Here is a 17542-nt window from a genome sequence, read left to right on the forward strand (position 1 = left end):
TTCCATTCACACACAAAGAAACACACAAAAAATGAAATTAATAATAATATAAATTCCTAATAAATGCATCACAATGCGCCACTTCCTTGTATGCATTTTCCACTGATTATGCATTCGCCTAATTAAATGAATTACAACGTGAATTGATGCCTTGTACAGAGTTGGAGTAAATGCCAATTAATTGTGATAAAGTGCAACATATTTATGTTGTGCACCCCTTTGGGAAAATTATTTATGTAAAATGTCTACACAATACCGTGTTCTCCATTCCTGAACGAAGCTCCAGTCGAAGGAATCATCATTGAGGGATTGCACATCGCTCCCGGACGAATTTGTGCTGTTGGCAATACTCTTCACCAGTCTCGTGGCTTCCTCGTAATTTTCTTCTATTTTAATGCTAATCACACCGTTGATGACACTCTCCACGAAAGGCGGAAGCTCACCGCAAGTCTGGTTGCTCGTTGATGGCATTTCCCGCCTTTCATACGTCTTATCGTTGATTTTATCCACTTTATCACTCTTTGGGCACACATTCTCACACACTTTTACCCCACCTGCGTCCCTCTCGCGATTCTTCTCCTCCAGCACGGATTTCAGTTGACGCATCACGTTGCTGGTGTCACCACCACCCCGCACTGGCGGTGGCACCTTCTTCTCATCACCAATTGGAGCTGTTTCCTCAAGGAGGCGACTGGCATGATGAACATCCGGGACGGAGGTCCTTTTCTCATTGCGACGCTTACTGATGGAATCCCCAAAGTAGATGACAACCTTGTGATTCCCACTCGGGTCCTTTTCATGGTTCTCCGTGAGATTTGTCGTACTCCGCACAATTCTCTGCTGATCTTCATCTTTTAGTGGTGCCAAGGAGCTTCGATGGTAGTTGGGGCGATTATCAAACTTCCCCGGGAGTTCGTGGTAGCTACTCGCCTTGGTCATTCGTCCCACCACCGGGGTACGCTGTGGCAATTGCCTGAGGAACGATGAGCGTTTCCGGGCAAAATTTTGACCCATCTCATTGAGTAAGTCCGTGGAGAGGCGTCGTCGTAAGATGAAATTCTCATTATCCACATGAGATGCCTTCTTGTCCATCTTCATTTTGATCTGCTTAAAATCACTCAACTCACGACACAATGTGCACATGCAATCCTTGGAGCAATGCATGATTGCCACGAGAGCACTCACCAAAAAAAAAACCCAACTTAATATTATATATAGCGTAATTATGTATGTAGGTATCAATCCTTATGCACAAGTATAGATAATTATTTTTTTCTTTTAAAATTATTAAATCCAACAACGGAGCACAATGCTTCTATGTAAGCATTTCATGTCTTTGCGGTGCCTCAATTCGCGTCCAACTGATGCCACATGAGCCATGAAAAACCAGAGTAGCCCTCCCACCGGAGGGATTTTTTTCTTCATTTATTTTTACTTCTTCGCGCGCGGGGGCTACACCAATTGTATGATGGTTTGGAACGAAAAATATAAAAGAAGTTTCAAGGCCCCCCCACACACATGAGCTGTAATTTTCCTTTTTTTTTCTTCAATTGAAAACAATGAAAACATTAAAAAGAGTTCTCTCACACCCATCTCCAATGTAACATAGGCATCTGGTTGATGACCAGAAAGGTGCAAGAAGATGGGATCCCAACTGTGTCTACATCCTCTCTTCCACCAGTGTGCTGGAGGTGAGAGTCGCTGAGGATTGAGCTACACTAATTTGCATTTAATATTATACCCTTCAATTCTCATGGCTAATTAAACACAAAACTTTTACAAACATTGATTGAATTTAATTTAATTAAATTTTAGATCTTTAAGCGATGCATTTTTCTCCATTTTATGGCATTTTTTCCTCTTCTCATTTACTTTCAATTTATGCAAAATCAATTAGCTTTTCTTTAGGTTTCTTTGGATGTTTCTTCAATTTTTTTTTGTGGAATCGGCGTAGATTAGATGACAGAAGGGAATCCGGTGAGCGCCAAGTTCTTCTCCCATGGGAAAGAAAAGAAGATTTTCTTGCCCAACGTTTCGCCTCAATGCGAGGCTTCTTCAGGGGGCTAATGGGGAAAATTTTATTGGAAAAATTACAAGGACAATTCTACATAAAACATTTCCCTCACACAATTCTCTCAAAATTTTACAAAATTAACTTACTCAATCTTGTCAAAGAACTTGAACATGAAAAACCGTTAAATCGTTACAAGAAATGAGAGAAACTTAAAAATATATTCAAAGAACCCAAAGAACACATAACTTGAAAACTATGTTGAAGGACACTAGATATATTAAAAAGGAATTATTTAGAACACGAGAAACGCGAAAATTGTTTCGCAGAATACAGAATAAATGAAAATTGTTAAAAAAAAAAACGGAAAAACATAGAAATCTGTTTGAAAATCATAAAAAAAATCGTTTCAGAAAAGTTAAGAAACTTGAAAATCTTACCTCAAAACATGATAAACTTAGAAATCGTTCCACATCATGCAAAAACATTTAGAAAACGTTTTGCAGAGTGGAAAAGAATTGAAAAATGTTCTACACAATTTAGGGAACATGACAAACATCAGAAACCCGGGAAACAAAAGAAACCTAAGAAATGTTTTTTAAAAAAAAAACGAGATATCAGAAACTTGCTTATGAAACGTTAGAAACTAAAAAGCCGACAAAAAGTTTGAAAATTTTTCCTAAGAATAGGATATAGTAAAAAAAAAATGATGTTTCGCAAAACACAAGAAACAACAAAAGATTCAAAGAAATATAAAAAGTTCGAAAATAATTTCTCGAAGCCTGAAAAATCGGAATTTTTCTCTAAAAAAAACATGAAAAACTCAAGATTTTAGCAATAAAAAACGTGAAAAGCTTTCAATTTGTTTCGCAAAACACAAGAAACTAGAAAACCATTAAGAGAAGTGAAGATAGAAGTTCGAGAACTTCTATCTTATTTCACATAAAACGTAAGAAACTAGAAAATGAGCCTAATAAATACGAAAACCTAGATATTCGTTTCGTACAATGGAACACGAGAAACATAAAATCTCTTTAGGTTTTCTTTATAAATTTTAAAATCTACTGCAAGATTTCGGACAATTCCATAATTGTATAGGGCTCCTATTGAGAACCTAAAAAATGAATAAACTCCTTTTCAACTAAATCGTATATCCTCCCCAAGACGTTCTCCCGTAATTAGAGAATAATTTACCGCCTCCTACAGCTCACACCTCCCTGAATTCCAGCATGTTCCGGCCAGTATATTTGTATACGCGCGCGTTAGAAAGTAAAAATGATGAGACTTCCACAGCGTCTGATGCAGTTTTTTTTCTCAAATTGTCTCACATGTGTGCGGTTGAATGGGGAGACACCGTGAGCGATAATAGAAATTCTTATGTTGGCAAAAAATGTTAACAGTGGGAGAAAATTATCACAATTAATGTTTTAAAGGTGGATTAAAAAAAGTTACACACATCGGGGTGAAAAACTCCCACACTTTCATCTCACTTTCAGACAATTATATTTAAATTATGTTATTTCCTCGAGATGCACACGATCATTTTTTTTTCCACCCAAAAGCGCGGGAGTTTACACACAAGAGAATGAATACATGCGGAGAAAATAAACAATGCTGAAATTGAAAATTATAACACCTTGGGTCAATGTCTTGTAAGGAGAAAAAAAGTGAAGATTTTGCGTATTATACCGTAATTCCCTAAAATTGTTCTTTTCTTTTTTAAATTCAATTTTAGGTACCTTTTATGGTGGAAAATAAGCCCATCGTGGTTGTGCAGTTTCACTCAAATTGCAAAATAATTTCTGTCATTTCCAACCAAAGCGAAAAGAGATGCTTTCCGCGGAGTCTTCCAAAGAGATTTTAATTTCAAATTTAATTGGTTGCCTCCTTTGGGCCAGGCAGGAAATGTAAATGTGATTGGAATGTTATGGAAGATCGTGCAAGAGAACAGGTAAAGCTGCAATACGGAAAGATTGGGTAAAAAACAACATAAAATTAAAACATTGATTTTGAGAAGTTGAAAATTGTTTGGAAAATTTTTATAATCCTGATGAAGATAAAATAGGAGCTACGAAACGTCGTATTTAAAGTTTTATTAACCCTCTATCGGATTTTTCATTTTCAATTCAAATTTTACGTTTTTTAACGGTCTTTTTTCAAAATCCGTGTAGGTTTTTAATGATGACTAAACTCCTTTAGCATAATGCTCGATTATTCTTCACCCTGCTGGCTATTTTTCCTTTTCATTCGCATGGTGTGATCTCAATAAGCAGCAAAAAAGCTCGAATGTATCGTGATGCTGCATTGAATTCCAATAAATGATTAAAATCATTTTTGTGTCTGAAATCTGCAATTGTGCAAATTGCAGAGATGCGGTGAATCAAAATAAAGCATCATCAAATGAAAGGGAGAATATATGGAGATTATAGCTCAGCTATTTTTTGCATATTTCTCATAAAGAAGTTCGCTTTTTTTCCCTCCACAATTTCAATGGGAGAAGAAGATTCATCAGAGATACTTTGAATTTTATACAATTGAAGAAGGTGAAAAGTTCATTAGCTTCTGCGGTGTATTTGTGTATGGGAATTTCAATTGACTTTCTCCACCTTTTTCCCAATTGTTCTCACAATATTTGTCTCTCTCACCCAGCATAATCCCATCATCATTTATCCCCTTGGGCAGGTACAAAAAGTCTTCACATTCTGCTAAAGAAAAAAAAAGTCCATTTTACTTCAGCGGAGAATGTTGGCAAAGAATTGGAGCAAATTATTGTGTCTGAAAGGCGCACAATTCAAATGGTGTGTATTGCCATCATTTTGTGTGCCGAAGAACAAGTTAAAAGTGCTTCTAGCGATTAAGAAAAGTGCCTTTTGCCAGCATCTTATGCGGTGATTGTGGTACGGCATTCGTGATGAAAGCCCCCTTCCGAAAAAATGGGCTCAAGATCGATGCTAAATCGAACGAAGAAAAATGATCTTTGTAACTGTTTTAAGGAGAAAGAGTGGCAGCACAGCAACCAAAAAAAGGCATCTTACCACGAATTTATATGAGCATGTAAGAGAGAACTTTTCAGTGGCATAATAGGTTGACTTTTGGGTCAGTGCGCGCCTCGAGATTGCTAAAAGGGGCAGGAATTGGTTGAAAATTACATATATCGCTCATTTATGCGAGAAAATTGCTTTCAGGAAGAGCAAATTTCAGCTCGTAACTCAAGGTCATTCCCATCATGAGGCCCACGAGACGACGTGCCAGAGATCCCCGTATGTGATTTCTTTAAAAAAAAAATAAATTGATTCGTCTTCATTATTTTTGACGATTTCATCAAAAGAAAAAAAAACGAAAAAAGCTCAACATGCAAAGATTCGCAATTCAGATTTTTTTCTTCACAAAATAATAATTGCATGAAATCAAATTATTTTGTTAATTAATTGCGGCAATGAATATTTAATTACAGTCAGGTATTGGTTAACGTCGCATGGGATATACTCTTTCCGCTCATTATTATTAATGGGTGAGAAGAGTACATCCCATGTGACGTTAACCAATACCTGACTGTACATATAGGTGAAGATCAGTGGCGTAGCCAGGGATGGAATTTTTTAAGTTATTTTTAAATTGTAAAAAGAATGTCAAAAGTCTGGAAATAAATGTCTAATGTTACATAGAAACGTCATACGTGTTTACTTTGTCATATTTTAAAATGTAAACATAAAATGATTGAAGAAAAACGTTAAACGTTAGTAAAAGAACGTCAAACCTTTAAAAAAAAGCCAAACGTTAAAGAAATTAAACGCAAAGCGTTAGAAAGGCAATATCAAATAGAAGAAAAACAACGTAAAACGTTAAAAAATGTCAAAAGTAAACAAAGTTATGTCAAACTTGAAAAGAAAAGGAACGTTAAACATTAAAAAACGTTAGAATTGCACAAAAACTTCTCGAAAATTGATCATTTAAATGCAAAACAAGTTAAAATAACTTATTAATTTCAATCTTTGTAAACCTCTTGACTTCTACAACATTCTTTCTAATCTTATTCATTTTAAGGCGTTTCTAAAAAAATGCTTTCTAAAAACAAAACTCCCCAAAATTGATTTCTATGACTACGTTCATAGCGAAGATAGAAGGGAATTTAATATGCAAAATTATTTGAGCAATTGTTGAGCAACAATTTGACCTTTTTACCAACTAATGACAAACATTTGCCTATTTACCAACATTCTTTTTTTTTCAGTGTAGAATTCTTTAAACACGAAACCAAAATTTCTTTAAATTTTTTTAATAGAATTTATTTCTTAATTTTCATCAAATAATTTCTAACGGTGTACTTCCATTAATTCAAAAGAAAATCAATTATTTTCTGTGAGTAAATTCCTTGTTACGTAGTACAAGGAAAATTTTAAACTTTTACAGTTACTATGAAAAGTTTTCTTTCTTCAGATTATTTAATTTAAACTTTTCCAATTTTCACAAAACACCCTTTTATTGAATTTTTCATTACGGGAAAATTGCCTAAAAATGTGATTGAATGAAGAAAATCATCGTCAGTTATCGAAGAGACTTTGTTGGGCTTTCTTATTGATTTAAATTGAATAATAAAGAAAATGCTTGAGGAGTATCATTCGGGTTTAAAGAGAATTCTCTTATTTTTCTTCAGAACTTGGGGCTTGGATTTCCTCCCAAAGCCAAAAAGGAAAGTTTTGATTTTTCTCAAACACTCCCTTTATCCCATTTATGCCATGTATGGTGTTTTCTGTGAATTGTGGCATTTAATCTATCAAATGGAGGATTTTAGTGATTTAATTGACGTTGCATTCTCCATTACATTGGCCATTGGAATGTTTCAGGGTGTTCTCATTTATTTGGTGATTATTGTTGGTAACAGGGGGAAAATAATGGAAATTTTTGAGTTTTTTGAACAACTCATAAAGACTCATGATCCCACAATGAGGGAAATCAGAAGGAGGAATTTTGAAGTTAGCATGAGGACGTCATTTATCTGTGCAAAGTGAGTTTCAATGCAATTTTCTACGCAGAATATGTGACAGAAAATGAACCATTTCAGATACTTCTTGTCTGCAAATTTACTCTCTTGGACAACCATAACAATTTTCAATACAATTCGAACAAATTTCACGGGACCCATGATGTACCACATCCCTGGACTTCCCACCGGAAGTATCTTCTTCTACCCCATCAACATAATTCATCAGACAATAATGTTCTTTCAGGGATATGCAATAATTATGTTCTCAGATGGGTGCCTCGGCACTTGCGGAAAACGCACTTGCGGACTTGGCTGATTTTACGACACTTGCGGACAGAGAAGGCTACCTGGGTACGAAAGGGATTTACCCTAGACATATGCGGACTCCGGAGGGTAGGTGGAATTTTGAGCATCGACAAATTTGCCACTTGCGAACAGTATGCGGCCAGCAAAAGGGGCCTTCTGTATGTGTGTGATCCGAAGGCGCAGTGTGGGTTGTGAAAACTTTAAAAATTAGCTAATCGTTCATTAATTCAAAATTCTTCAAAACGATTTTTCTTTTACGATTTTTAGCTCTCCATGCCCCTGCCCCAAGGGGTGTTTATCTGAATGAAAATCTTCGGATTATTCGCTAAAAATTCGGATGATTCGCCAAGATTCAGATTATTCGCCTAGATTCGATTGATTCGCCAATATTCGGTTTATTTGTTAAGATTCGGTAGATTCGTCTATATTTTTGATGCACAAATATTACTTTTTAGGCAAAAAACTATAGCTTTTAAACATTTCGCGTATTATAGACATACCTAAATATATTTGTTTGAAGTTTTTAAACTTGGTTTCAAATTTAGAACGATTTTTTAAAAATAAGGGAGGCTCAAATCGTCGTAAAATTCGATTCCCTAAGTTCGGGTTCCAATTATGCTTAATAGCACATTTTATAAGTCACATATTTGCGTAGTAGAACTGCTTTTTTGGCCTGTAGGCCGTCCAGCTTTTTGTTGGTCAAGCATACTCATCATTTGTAGGAAAACTTCAAAGATATTCTGTGTTAGGTGGATTATATCAAAAAGTACACAATTGCGAGGAAAATCGTAGTACTATTGGAAAGGTAGGATACTAATTGTCCCACTGCGAAGGCAAAATTCCTCATTCTGAAGCCGTTTTACTGCGGAGAAGTCATTTTGACGAGGGTCCTACCACGAGGTCACGACTGTAGTTAAAAAACTCAATAGTTAAAAAACTCAATAGTTAAAAAACTCAATAGTTATAAAACTCCATAGTTATAAAACTCCATAGTTAAAAAACTCCATAGTTAAAAAACTCAATAGTTGGTTGAAAACTCAATAGTTAAGAGAAAACTCAATAGTTATAAAAACTCAATAGTTGTGAGAAAACTCAATAGTTATAAAAACTCAATAGTTGTGAGAAAACTCAATAGTTGCAAGAAAACTGCGCAGTAAAAAAAAACTCAACAGCTCTTTCCCAACTATTGAGTTTTTTACTGTGGAGTTTTCTCGCAACTATTGAGTTTTCAACCAACTGTTGAGTATTTTTATCTGTGGAGTTTCCTCGCAATTGTGTACTTTTTGATATAATCCACCTAACACAGAATATCTTTGAAGTTTTCCTACAAATGATGAGTATGCTTGACCAACAAAAAGCTGGACGGCCTACAGGCCAAAAAAGCAGTTCTACTACGCAAATATGTGACTTATAAAATGTGCTATTAAGCACAATTGGAACCCGAACTTAGGGAATCGAATTTTACGACGATTTGAGCCTCCCTTATTTTTAAAAAATCGTTCTAAATTTGAAACCAAGTTTAAAAACTTCAAACAAATATATTTAGGTATGTCTACGCGAAATGTTTAAAAGCTATAGTTTTTTGCCTAAAAAGTAATATTTGTGCATCAAAAATATAGACGAATCTACCGAATCTTAACAAAGAAAAATCGTTTTGAAGAATTTTGAATTAATGAACGATTAGCTAATTTTTAAAGTTTTCACAACCCACACTGCGCCTTCGGATCACACACATACAGAAGGCCCCTTTTGCTGGCCGCATACTGTTCGCAAGTGGCAAATTTGTCGATGCTCAAAATTCCACCTACCCTCCGGAGTCCGCATATGTCTAGGGTAAATCCCTTTCGTACCCAGGTAGCCTTCTCTGTCCGCAAGTGTCGTAAAATCAGCCAAGTCCGCAAGTGCGTTTTCCGCAAGTGCCGAGGAGCCCTCAGATGTTACCATTATGATAACAATCATGTGCTGTCAGGCTGAATTGGAAGCTATTGCTGAATTCATTTCGCATCTCAATGACAGTGACCACCCAAAAGAGGATGCTACGGAAGTTCTTAGAAAAATCTACAGCATTCACATGATCCTTTCAGTGTACACGAACAAGATTGCCGGAGCTTTTTGGCACATCTACCTCTACAAACTCCACAATAATGATGTACCTTTGCAGTATGTTTATTGTCTTTCAAACCGAAGAAGAAATACCCTTTGTGGCAGTCATCAGTGTCCTCGTGATGGCTTCAGAGGTATTCATTCTCTGCTTTTTTGGGCAAATTCTCAGCAATAGCTCGGAAAAAATGCAAAATGCCCTCTACATGACCAAATGGTACAAAATGTGTAATAAAAATCAAAAAACTCTCCTCATGCTGATGCTGAGATTCCAGGATCCGGTTAAAATTGAAACTTTTGCCGTTGGAACCATTACAATCTACACTTTTGTTCAGGTTAGACTTGACTAAAAGTTTTTCCTTTTAAATCTTTTACAAAAAAAATCTTTATAATTCTTTCAGATATGTAAAGCATCAATTTCTTATGCTGCATTCTTGTATGCTGTTTTTAAATAAAAGTCTTTTATTCACTCTGCTGGCTGTTGTGAATGGGAAAATGAGTCTTATAATTGATTTGAGACATTTAAAAGTCTATTTTGAGGCCTTTTTCAATCCTTTGCAAATTAAACGTCAAACGTAAAGAAAAGAACGTCAACTGATTAAACAAAAGTCAAACTTTAAAAAATTAATAAACGTTACAAAGGAATAATGTTCAAATTGCTCAAATTAAGGACAAACGGGACAAACGGTGGGAAATAAACTCTAAATGTTCAAAATAAATTTCAAACTAAAAAAAAGAGAACGTGAAATTAAAAAAAAGAAACTTCAAACGTTAGGAATAAATAAATTAAATAAACGTCAAACGTCAGAAAAGAAAACCATCAATTTAAAAGAGAACTTCACACGTAAAGTAGGGACGTCAAGTATACAAATGAACGTAAGGATAAAGCGTTAGGAAATTATGTTCAAATGTTCACAATAAACGTCAAACGTTAGAAAATGAATATCAAAACTTCTTCTTCTTCTTCCGTTTCTTATTTTTAACAGGGCATGACGTCATTTCGACATCCAAACAGCTGGAACATAAAATCAAAAGAGAACATTTAACGTAAAGAAAAGAACGTCAAATGTTCAAATAAACATTAAGAAAAGTCAAGTGTTCAGTCAAACGTTAGGCAATAAACTTTAAATATTCAAACATATAATGTAAAACGTTAGGAAATAAACGTCAATAAAATAGGAAAAGCTGTTTATTCGAATTAAAAAAAAAAATGAATGAAAGGAGGACTTACACATATCGTCGTGGCTTTGGTCGCACGATCTCATGATTAGCATCGGTGATGCAGAGTGGACTGAGGGCACCTGCTAGGTGCTCAACACCAATCCTACCGGGATCCCAGCTGTGTCGTCCAGCTAGACTCCATGCTGTTGGGGGTGTGTTGGTTTGCGGTGTGAGTGGCACAGCAGCCACGAGGGCTGTGGCAGATGATGAGGGCGGTGGAGCTCCCTGATGATGGCCCCCACCCCCATTGGTTGTATGACTCATGAAGGCACTCGCCTTGGCACATGCCGGCCGAACAAAGGAGGTAATGGGGTCATTCCCGGGCCAGACGCGCACCGTGATCGTTTCAGGTCAATCTGCGGGGTAAAAAGGAGACAAAAAGTGTGACAAAGTGATCAAAATCAGAGTGTGGCAGAAAAAAAACGACGAGAGACATCCAGTAAGATCTGTGGGTCAGACACTGTCAACAACAGTTTTTTTTTGGTGTGTGCGCCGCTTCTTTCAGATCACAGAGATGGCGATTGAAGGCATTTAGGCAAAAGATGAAGAATGCTGTGGTGGAGCAAAAATGTTGGATTGATGTGGAATTCACCATGCCGGATATTCCAGTAGTGACTCTCTGTGTTCTTTTTGCCCAATGAAACTCACACATTTCTCTGTCGAAATGATCTTTCCACCGTGATTGTGTCTCTTCACTTCTTCTTAATGCCTTCTTCAACTACACAACAGCATCTTCGCATCAAGAACTTGTTCTCGTACTTTTTTTCTTTCAAGGGGAATCGACTACAATTAATCAATTTTTTTTTGTTATAGGAGAAGCTTTCTGAAAGTTGCCATATATTTATGAGAGAACTTTCTCAAATTGATTGATTCGTGGATAATATTAGAATCGATTTTTGTACATTTAAATTTTTTGTTTATTAATTGTAAATTTTGTATTAAAATTCTAATTGTTCATAATCTTTTTTAAGAACAAAAAATTGTTTTCAATAGAAGTTCGTTTAAAAAAACAAATTTTATTCAAAAATAATTAATAATAAAGATTATTCGTTATAAAATTCCTAAAGAACTTTACTTTTATGATTTTACTTTTATGCTTAAAATTATTTTTTGTTTAAGAAAATAAGCTGTTGAGTTAAATTTTATCCTAACAGACCCTATATAGAAAAAAATTAGATATATTATTAAAAAATATTAAAAAATATAAAAATGACCATTTCCAAGCATCTTACTACAAATAAGCTGAGTGGTAAGAATTTCGGGTTAATTGTGTTAGAAGCTGATTGCTCTCCTTTCACCATCGCGGCGCAAGCTTCCAAAGCATCTCAAGATTTCTCACAATTTAGAGCTGCTTCACAATTTATAATTACTTTTCATTTTTATCTCAATTATAAAATAGTTCTTTTTTTACTTCATCTTCAATGAAAATCGCGAGAGTAAAATTGCAAGAAATTTCTTTCATATTTGGATGATTTTGCCAGACAAGACTGCATGCAAACTTTCAGTGTGGAAGCTTTGGAATTTTTATGTTTTTGCTATTTGGTAGGAAAAAAAAAGATGAAAAAAGGTGGCTAATTGCCGAGTTAAATGAGATAAAGTGTTTGCTTCTGCCAGCATAGCATGGCGAGAACTATGCATAATTGGCTCTTTCAGCTTAATTCACATTGAGCGAGAAATTGCGCCAAATGCTCTTTGGTCAGGTTATAGGGAGGGTGAGGTCGCCCAGATATATACACAACATACATAGTTCGCGCGGTGTGTGCTATGTACAGTACATTATGTATGTTGGAAAGTCGCGATGGCGCGAAGGCTTTCGAAAAGAAGCATTCCTAAGGAGTGACCAAGTGTGTGTCTCCAAAGATTGGCGATTTGCGTGCGAGCAACGGGATTCCATCTCTTGCTGGTCATTGAAATTATGTCTCATACACAACCGCGAAACGTCGTATACTCCGGGAGAGAACCTGTTTAATATTATTTCGTCGCATTCCCCGGGGAGAAGAAAATAATAATAATACGAGAATGAGACACGAATCAAGGTGGAGAGCTTTTAGCTATATATGCTGCAGATTTGAAATAATCTACTCTACATAGCTACGATAAACATAATCATGGAATGAGATTTAAATAAAATTTTTAATGAGAAGCTTAACTTCTTTAGTAAGAAAGATTTAAAAGAAAAAAACTTTTCCCGTTTTATCTGGCGAAAATCCTTAAAAAGAAAGTTTATTCTTCAATGATTTCCTGAGCCCTAATGTAATAATCCTAAATTTCCGCAAATAAATCAAACTTCTTGCTATTTTTTCCCATGCTTAAAATATGCAAAAAATGTTTATGCATGATAGACTCATTTAAAAAGCAACTCACTGATAAAATCCTCCATGCTTGGCTCCATCATAATAGAGAAAAAAATCAAAGCACAATGATTGCAATTTGTGGGCTGGAAAACATGGATTTTTTTTTGCAATAAAAATGCATTTAAGCGGCAAAACTTCACTTTCTTTGCCTTTTTCTTTCTAACAAATAATATCCGCCCACATTCAACACAATTTTTACACAATATTTGTTATTAATTCATCAAAACGTTCCACCCAAATGTAAAACATTTAATTGAAATGCGGATATTTTGTACCCAACAAATACCTTGAGATTTTTTTTACACATTTACCATTTAAGTCTAGCAATTGTTTAACGATATGTTTTAACTGCTTACTTTCAATTTAATATGTTCAATAATAAGGGAAGAAGAGGGTTATGTTGCAACGCTTTTACATAAAATTATTATGAATTTTCTACTCAACAGAGATGTTTTAATTATTTTTATGCTATCTGCAGGAAAATTAAGAATTTATTAACCCTTTATCTAAACATATTAGCTCGGTAACTTTTAGCCCCATCAGGGGGTGAGATGTTTTACTTCCAGAACCGATGTTAAAAAGCTTCTTTTGATCAGATTTTTTGTATTTTTCTAATAGAATTGTCATTAAATTTGGACGATTTTGGAAAAAAAAGAAATGCTGAACCTATTTTTTTAAGGGCAGAAAAGGGTTAACTTCTGTCTTATTTGATAAGATCGAAGATTGGTAAATTAGATTGTTTTTAAGCGCGCGCTGTTTTCCCGGATTTTCTCTTAACACGAAGTTCTAACCTCCAAACTTTGACCTTAATTTTCTCTCAAAAAGAAAATCAAAAAAACAGTGGCCAGCAAAATCCTTCAAGGGTTAAGAACCTTCGGTCACATTCAGGTTAAGAGTATTTTGAGAATTTTTGAAAAAATCGTTATAATGCCGAATATTGAGAACATTCTTATTCATTTTTTTAATCAAGCAAAATAAATTAAATAAAATGTGAATTTCACCATAAGATCCCATGCTCCTCTATTCACACAAGAGCACACAAAATAGCAGCAAAGACAAGGGGCAAAGGAAATTTAAATAATACCGTTGATAAAAAGAGAAAATTAACTTATAATGGTGGGAATTTTTCAAAATAAAATAAAAATAGATTTGCAATTTTCTCTCAGTGCGAAAATCTTCGCATTTTTAATTTTATTTTATACAAAATTAAAACAAATCTCATGCTAAACTCATGATGGGGGAATTGGTGCAAATTTTATGCATAATGGATAAATAAACTGAAAGCAAAAACGTTAACTCTCAAAATTCACTCAAAAACTTGTAACAATCAATCCTCGTGTTAGATCAATATCAAAATCCACTTCAATTTAATTATGACTCCAGACGAAAGGGAAAGTTAGCATAAGAAATATGTATGTATATTCACATTGTCTCGCTTAGAATGGTGTGTGATGGTTTTTTTTAGCATATGCTGTGAGCTCGAGATAAAGGGTAGAAAATGAAAAAGTGAAAGTCAATAAATACTCCGGCATGTTATGTATTAAAGTAAAGTACAAATTCAAATCAATATTGCGTTATTGAAAAGTAAATCACCACGACAAGTGAGTAGTTTTAGCGTATATCTGTGCAAATTTAGACAAACCATTTGCCAATCATTTGTAATTAAATGTGAATTGTGTTCTCGCATTGAAAGTGAACTGATCAAGGAGCAGAAATATATGATTAAACATTTTGTTATTTTTATTAGGTATGTTTGTTTGGAATATTTTGAATATTTTCAAATTTATTACGAATGTTTGAGATATTCTGCAAAGAATTCTTGATCGAAACATTTCCAATTAATTAGTTGAGGCACAAATTCTTCCTCGAAAGAAGGATTTTTTCCAATAGAAAGCGTTTAAACTTCTTTTATGCCCAATATTGCATTGATTATTCAGCTTTGAGCCAAAGCTTTCAGAGCCTTTTTATAGCTTCGAAAAAGCTCTGAGGAAATTGATGAGCAGAAAATTTCATAAAGGAATGATTCAATTTGAATTCTTATTCTTTTACGTCAGGAAAGCAAAAGAAATTCCATTCCAAAGTGACCCATTTGACCCCACTCTATTCTGAATTTCAACTCACACCTATTTGTGGAATTTATCTGAAGAAAAAATACTAATTTTGCAATCTTTTCGCACCATCTAAAGCCACACCTATGTAATATTTTGTGAGAAGACAGAATTTCCGCGTGAATAAGGATATTTTATTTATCACGAGGATGCTCTACATTAATATGGGCGAGGGGACAATGAGACAAGTCGCCATGAGATCAATCTCAGCGGGGTGATTGCATGTGAGAGCGAGAAAAATGAGCATCCACAATGTCAATGTCATCCCGGAGGGCAAATAAATTCCTGAGTCGCCAGAGAAGTTGGCTGATGATGGAGCATTCTCTGCATCTTCGTTTTTCTCGCGCACCGCTAAGTTCTTCTCTTCCTTTTCATGCTTCCTCGTTTCTTTTGAAAAGACATTTTATAAAATCTTTTTTTTTCCACATCTTGCAGCATTTCAATAATTTCCATAGAGGAGGGAGAGAATTTTCCGCAAAAGAATTTCCTCAACTTTTCTAACAAACTTAGAATTTCAGCAGACAAAATTCTTTTTAAACTTAAATAAAATCGCATAAGATGATCTAAAGCTCTCCCATTTGGAGAATTTATTTGATTTTTAAGGAAAAGCAAAAAAAATATTCCATTTTCAGGCGTAATAAATTTAAAAAATAAATGAACAAATCTGTGTTAATATCTCTTTTTGTAAGAAAACAAAAAACAAACATTCCGCACAATTCTTGAGGTTTTTGTCTCTCACAATGAGGTAACACAGACACTACATCAATGTCTTTTCCCTTTGGATTCGGACAATTTTTTATTGCCCCAATACAATGGTGTGATATATTGCCGGAGGAGCCCCAAGAGTTCAATGATTTTTAGTCAGAGCAGCAACTTTTTTCTCTTCTCTCTTAAATTGCTACATTCCTTCATATTGTCGTGCGGGGAGCATAAAAATTTAACGACACATTTCGTAAAAAAGACGTTGGAAGAATTTCATAAAAATTGGATAAAAGTCAACAATTAAAATAAAGGAAAAAAATGATTCAAAAGAATTCTCTCCTTGAGTATTTCAAATCAAATTTTATTCCCATTGTGGAATAATTTTTATTAGATCATCAACGAATCATTCATATTTGAGAATTTTTAATCTCAAAGATAATCTTGAGTGGTATTATTTTCAAAACCTCCAACGGCCGTGACATTAAAGGTCCACGAAAAGCATCAAGTAGAGTTCTTTAGGGGGGTCCGAAAGGGGCAAATAAGGTCAAAGCTTATGCTTTGTTTTATATACATATTCGTAATATTTCCGAATATTTTTTTTTTAAAGATAAAAGTATTTATAAACTAGTCAACCCGAGCCCCCAATCACGTGTGAGCAAACTCCATTTTAAGCTATAGAAGGGGGGCGTATATTAGAGGGGGGGATGAATAATACGGTACCCCAAAAAATTTTTAAAATAAAAATATCCCGTTATCTGACCCTTCAGCAGATAGAAAATGGGGAAAAACAATTTTTCTGTGGGGGCGCTATAAAGGGGGCAGGGGGGCGGAATCCCATATAGCGCTTGCAACTCGTATTGACCCCCTCTACCCCCATACCAAATTTCATCAAGATCGGCCCAGCCGTTTCGGAGGAGTTCATGTGCCACAAACAAACAAACAAACTTTTCAGCTTTATATATTTAAAAAAAATAAAATTTCTTTTCAGGGCGGTGGTCTGTGCAGGGGATGCTATGATAAAGGTGAGAGGTTCGATAGTAAGTGCAAGGAGGTGATGAGAAATCATGCGCAGGAAGAATCTCCGAATGCTCCTCTACAGGGGGCAAAAGGTACCCTGGAGGAGCTTGGAGATACGCTGTTAGTTTATAGAGGCTCTCCTGCATCCCTGTCAACTCAGACTTCCCAGATATCCAGCCAGGAACACTTGCTTCCATCTCAATTGGCTTCACATCCGGAAATGGGAGCTGTTCCGGATTTATCATCGAGTGATTCCATGGAATCAGGCCCACCTGCCAGACTTCGAGATAGATCATCGGAGAGTAATTTCTCATCACTTGAACAGGAAGCGTCTCATCTGGAGGTTGTTGTGCAAATTGAGCAGCAACCCCATGGAGAAAAGAGGCCCTCCGAAACGCCCCAGGAGAGTCTCATGGCAGCCCCGAGGCCCAAGAATCCTCGTCTAAGGGACACATTCAATGATACAGCTGCCAGGAATCTTGTTCAGAATATGCAAGGTAAATCAAAAATTATCCTTTTATGCTCTAATTTTAATTTATTTTCTCTTTTTTTTTAGCAACTATGAATGAGGCAGGATTTACTCCAAATAACCGACCAAGGAACAGTGGAGGATAAAAAGCTCATTCCGGACAATTTCCTATCCTATTGAAACAATCGCTCAATTTATGCTCACGTGTCCTGATCCTCCATTGAAAAGCATACAGGGACGAAATAATTTAGTAATTTTCCATAAAAAAAA

The 17542-nt window shown here is 35.3% G+C and overlaps 2 protein-coding genes across 2 annotated transcripts in view; one reads left to right on the forward strand and one right to left on the reverse strand.

The window, feature by feature from the left end:
- The window catches only part of LOC129795930 (ankyrin repeat and BTB/POZ domain-containing protein 2), a 33390-nt gene that overhangs the window by 11207 nt on the left and 4641 nt on the right, over positions 1-17542 (reverse strand). Inside the window, exon 2 of the mRNA XM_055837483.1 lies at positions 10633-10978. Within this exon, the coding sequence (XP_055693458.1) occupies positions 10633-10886 (254 nt within the window). The 5' untranslated portion in view covers positions 10887-10978. The remainder of the gene's footprint in view (positions 1-10632; positions 10979-17542) is intronic.
- Positions 10885-17495, forward strand: LOC129794485 (uncharacterized). Its single transcript, XM_055835236.1, has 3 exons — positions 10885-10926; positions 16775-17300; positions 17360-17495. The coding sequence occupies exons 1-3, from the start codon at positions 10885-10887 to the stop codon at positions 17416-17418; spliced, it is 627 nt and encodes a 208-aa protein (XP_055691211.1). The 3' UTR covers positions 17419-17495.

The sequence above is a fragment of the Lutzomyia longipalpis genome, chromosome 4 (assembly GCF_024334085.1).
Source record: "Lutzomyia longipalpis isolate SR_M1_2022 chromosome 4, ASM2433408v1".
In the NCBI taxonomy this organism is placed as follows: domain Eukaryota; kingdom Metazoa; phylum Arthropoda; class Insecta; order Diptera; family Psychodidae; genus Lutzomyia; species Lutzomyia longipalpis.

Coding starts and splice junctions, on each gene's coding strand:
- LOC129794485 (XM_055835236.1), top strand. CDS start 10,885: ATGAAGGCACTCGCCTTGGCACATGCCGGCCGAACAAAGGAG. Junction 10,927..16,774: donor ATGCCGGCCGAACAAAGGAG/GTAATGGGGTCA, acceptor ATTTCTTTTCAG/GGCGGTGGTCTGTGCAGGGG. Junction 17,301..17,359: donor TCTTGTTCAGAATATGCAAG/GTAAATCAAAAA, acceptor CTTTTTTTTTAG/CAACTATGAATGAGGCAGGA.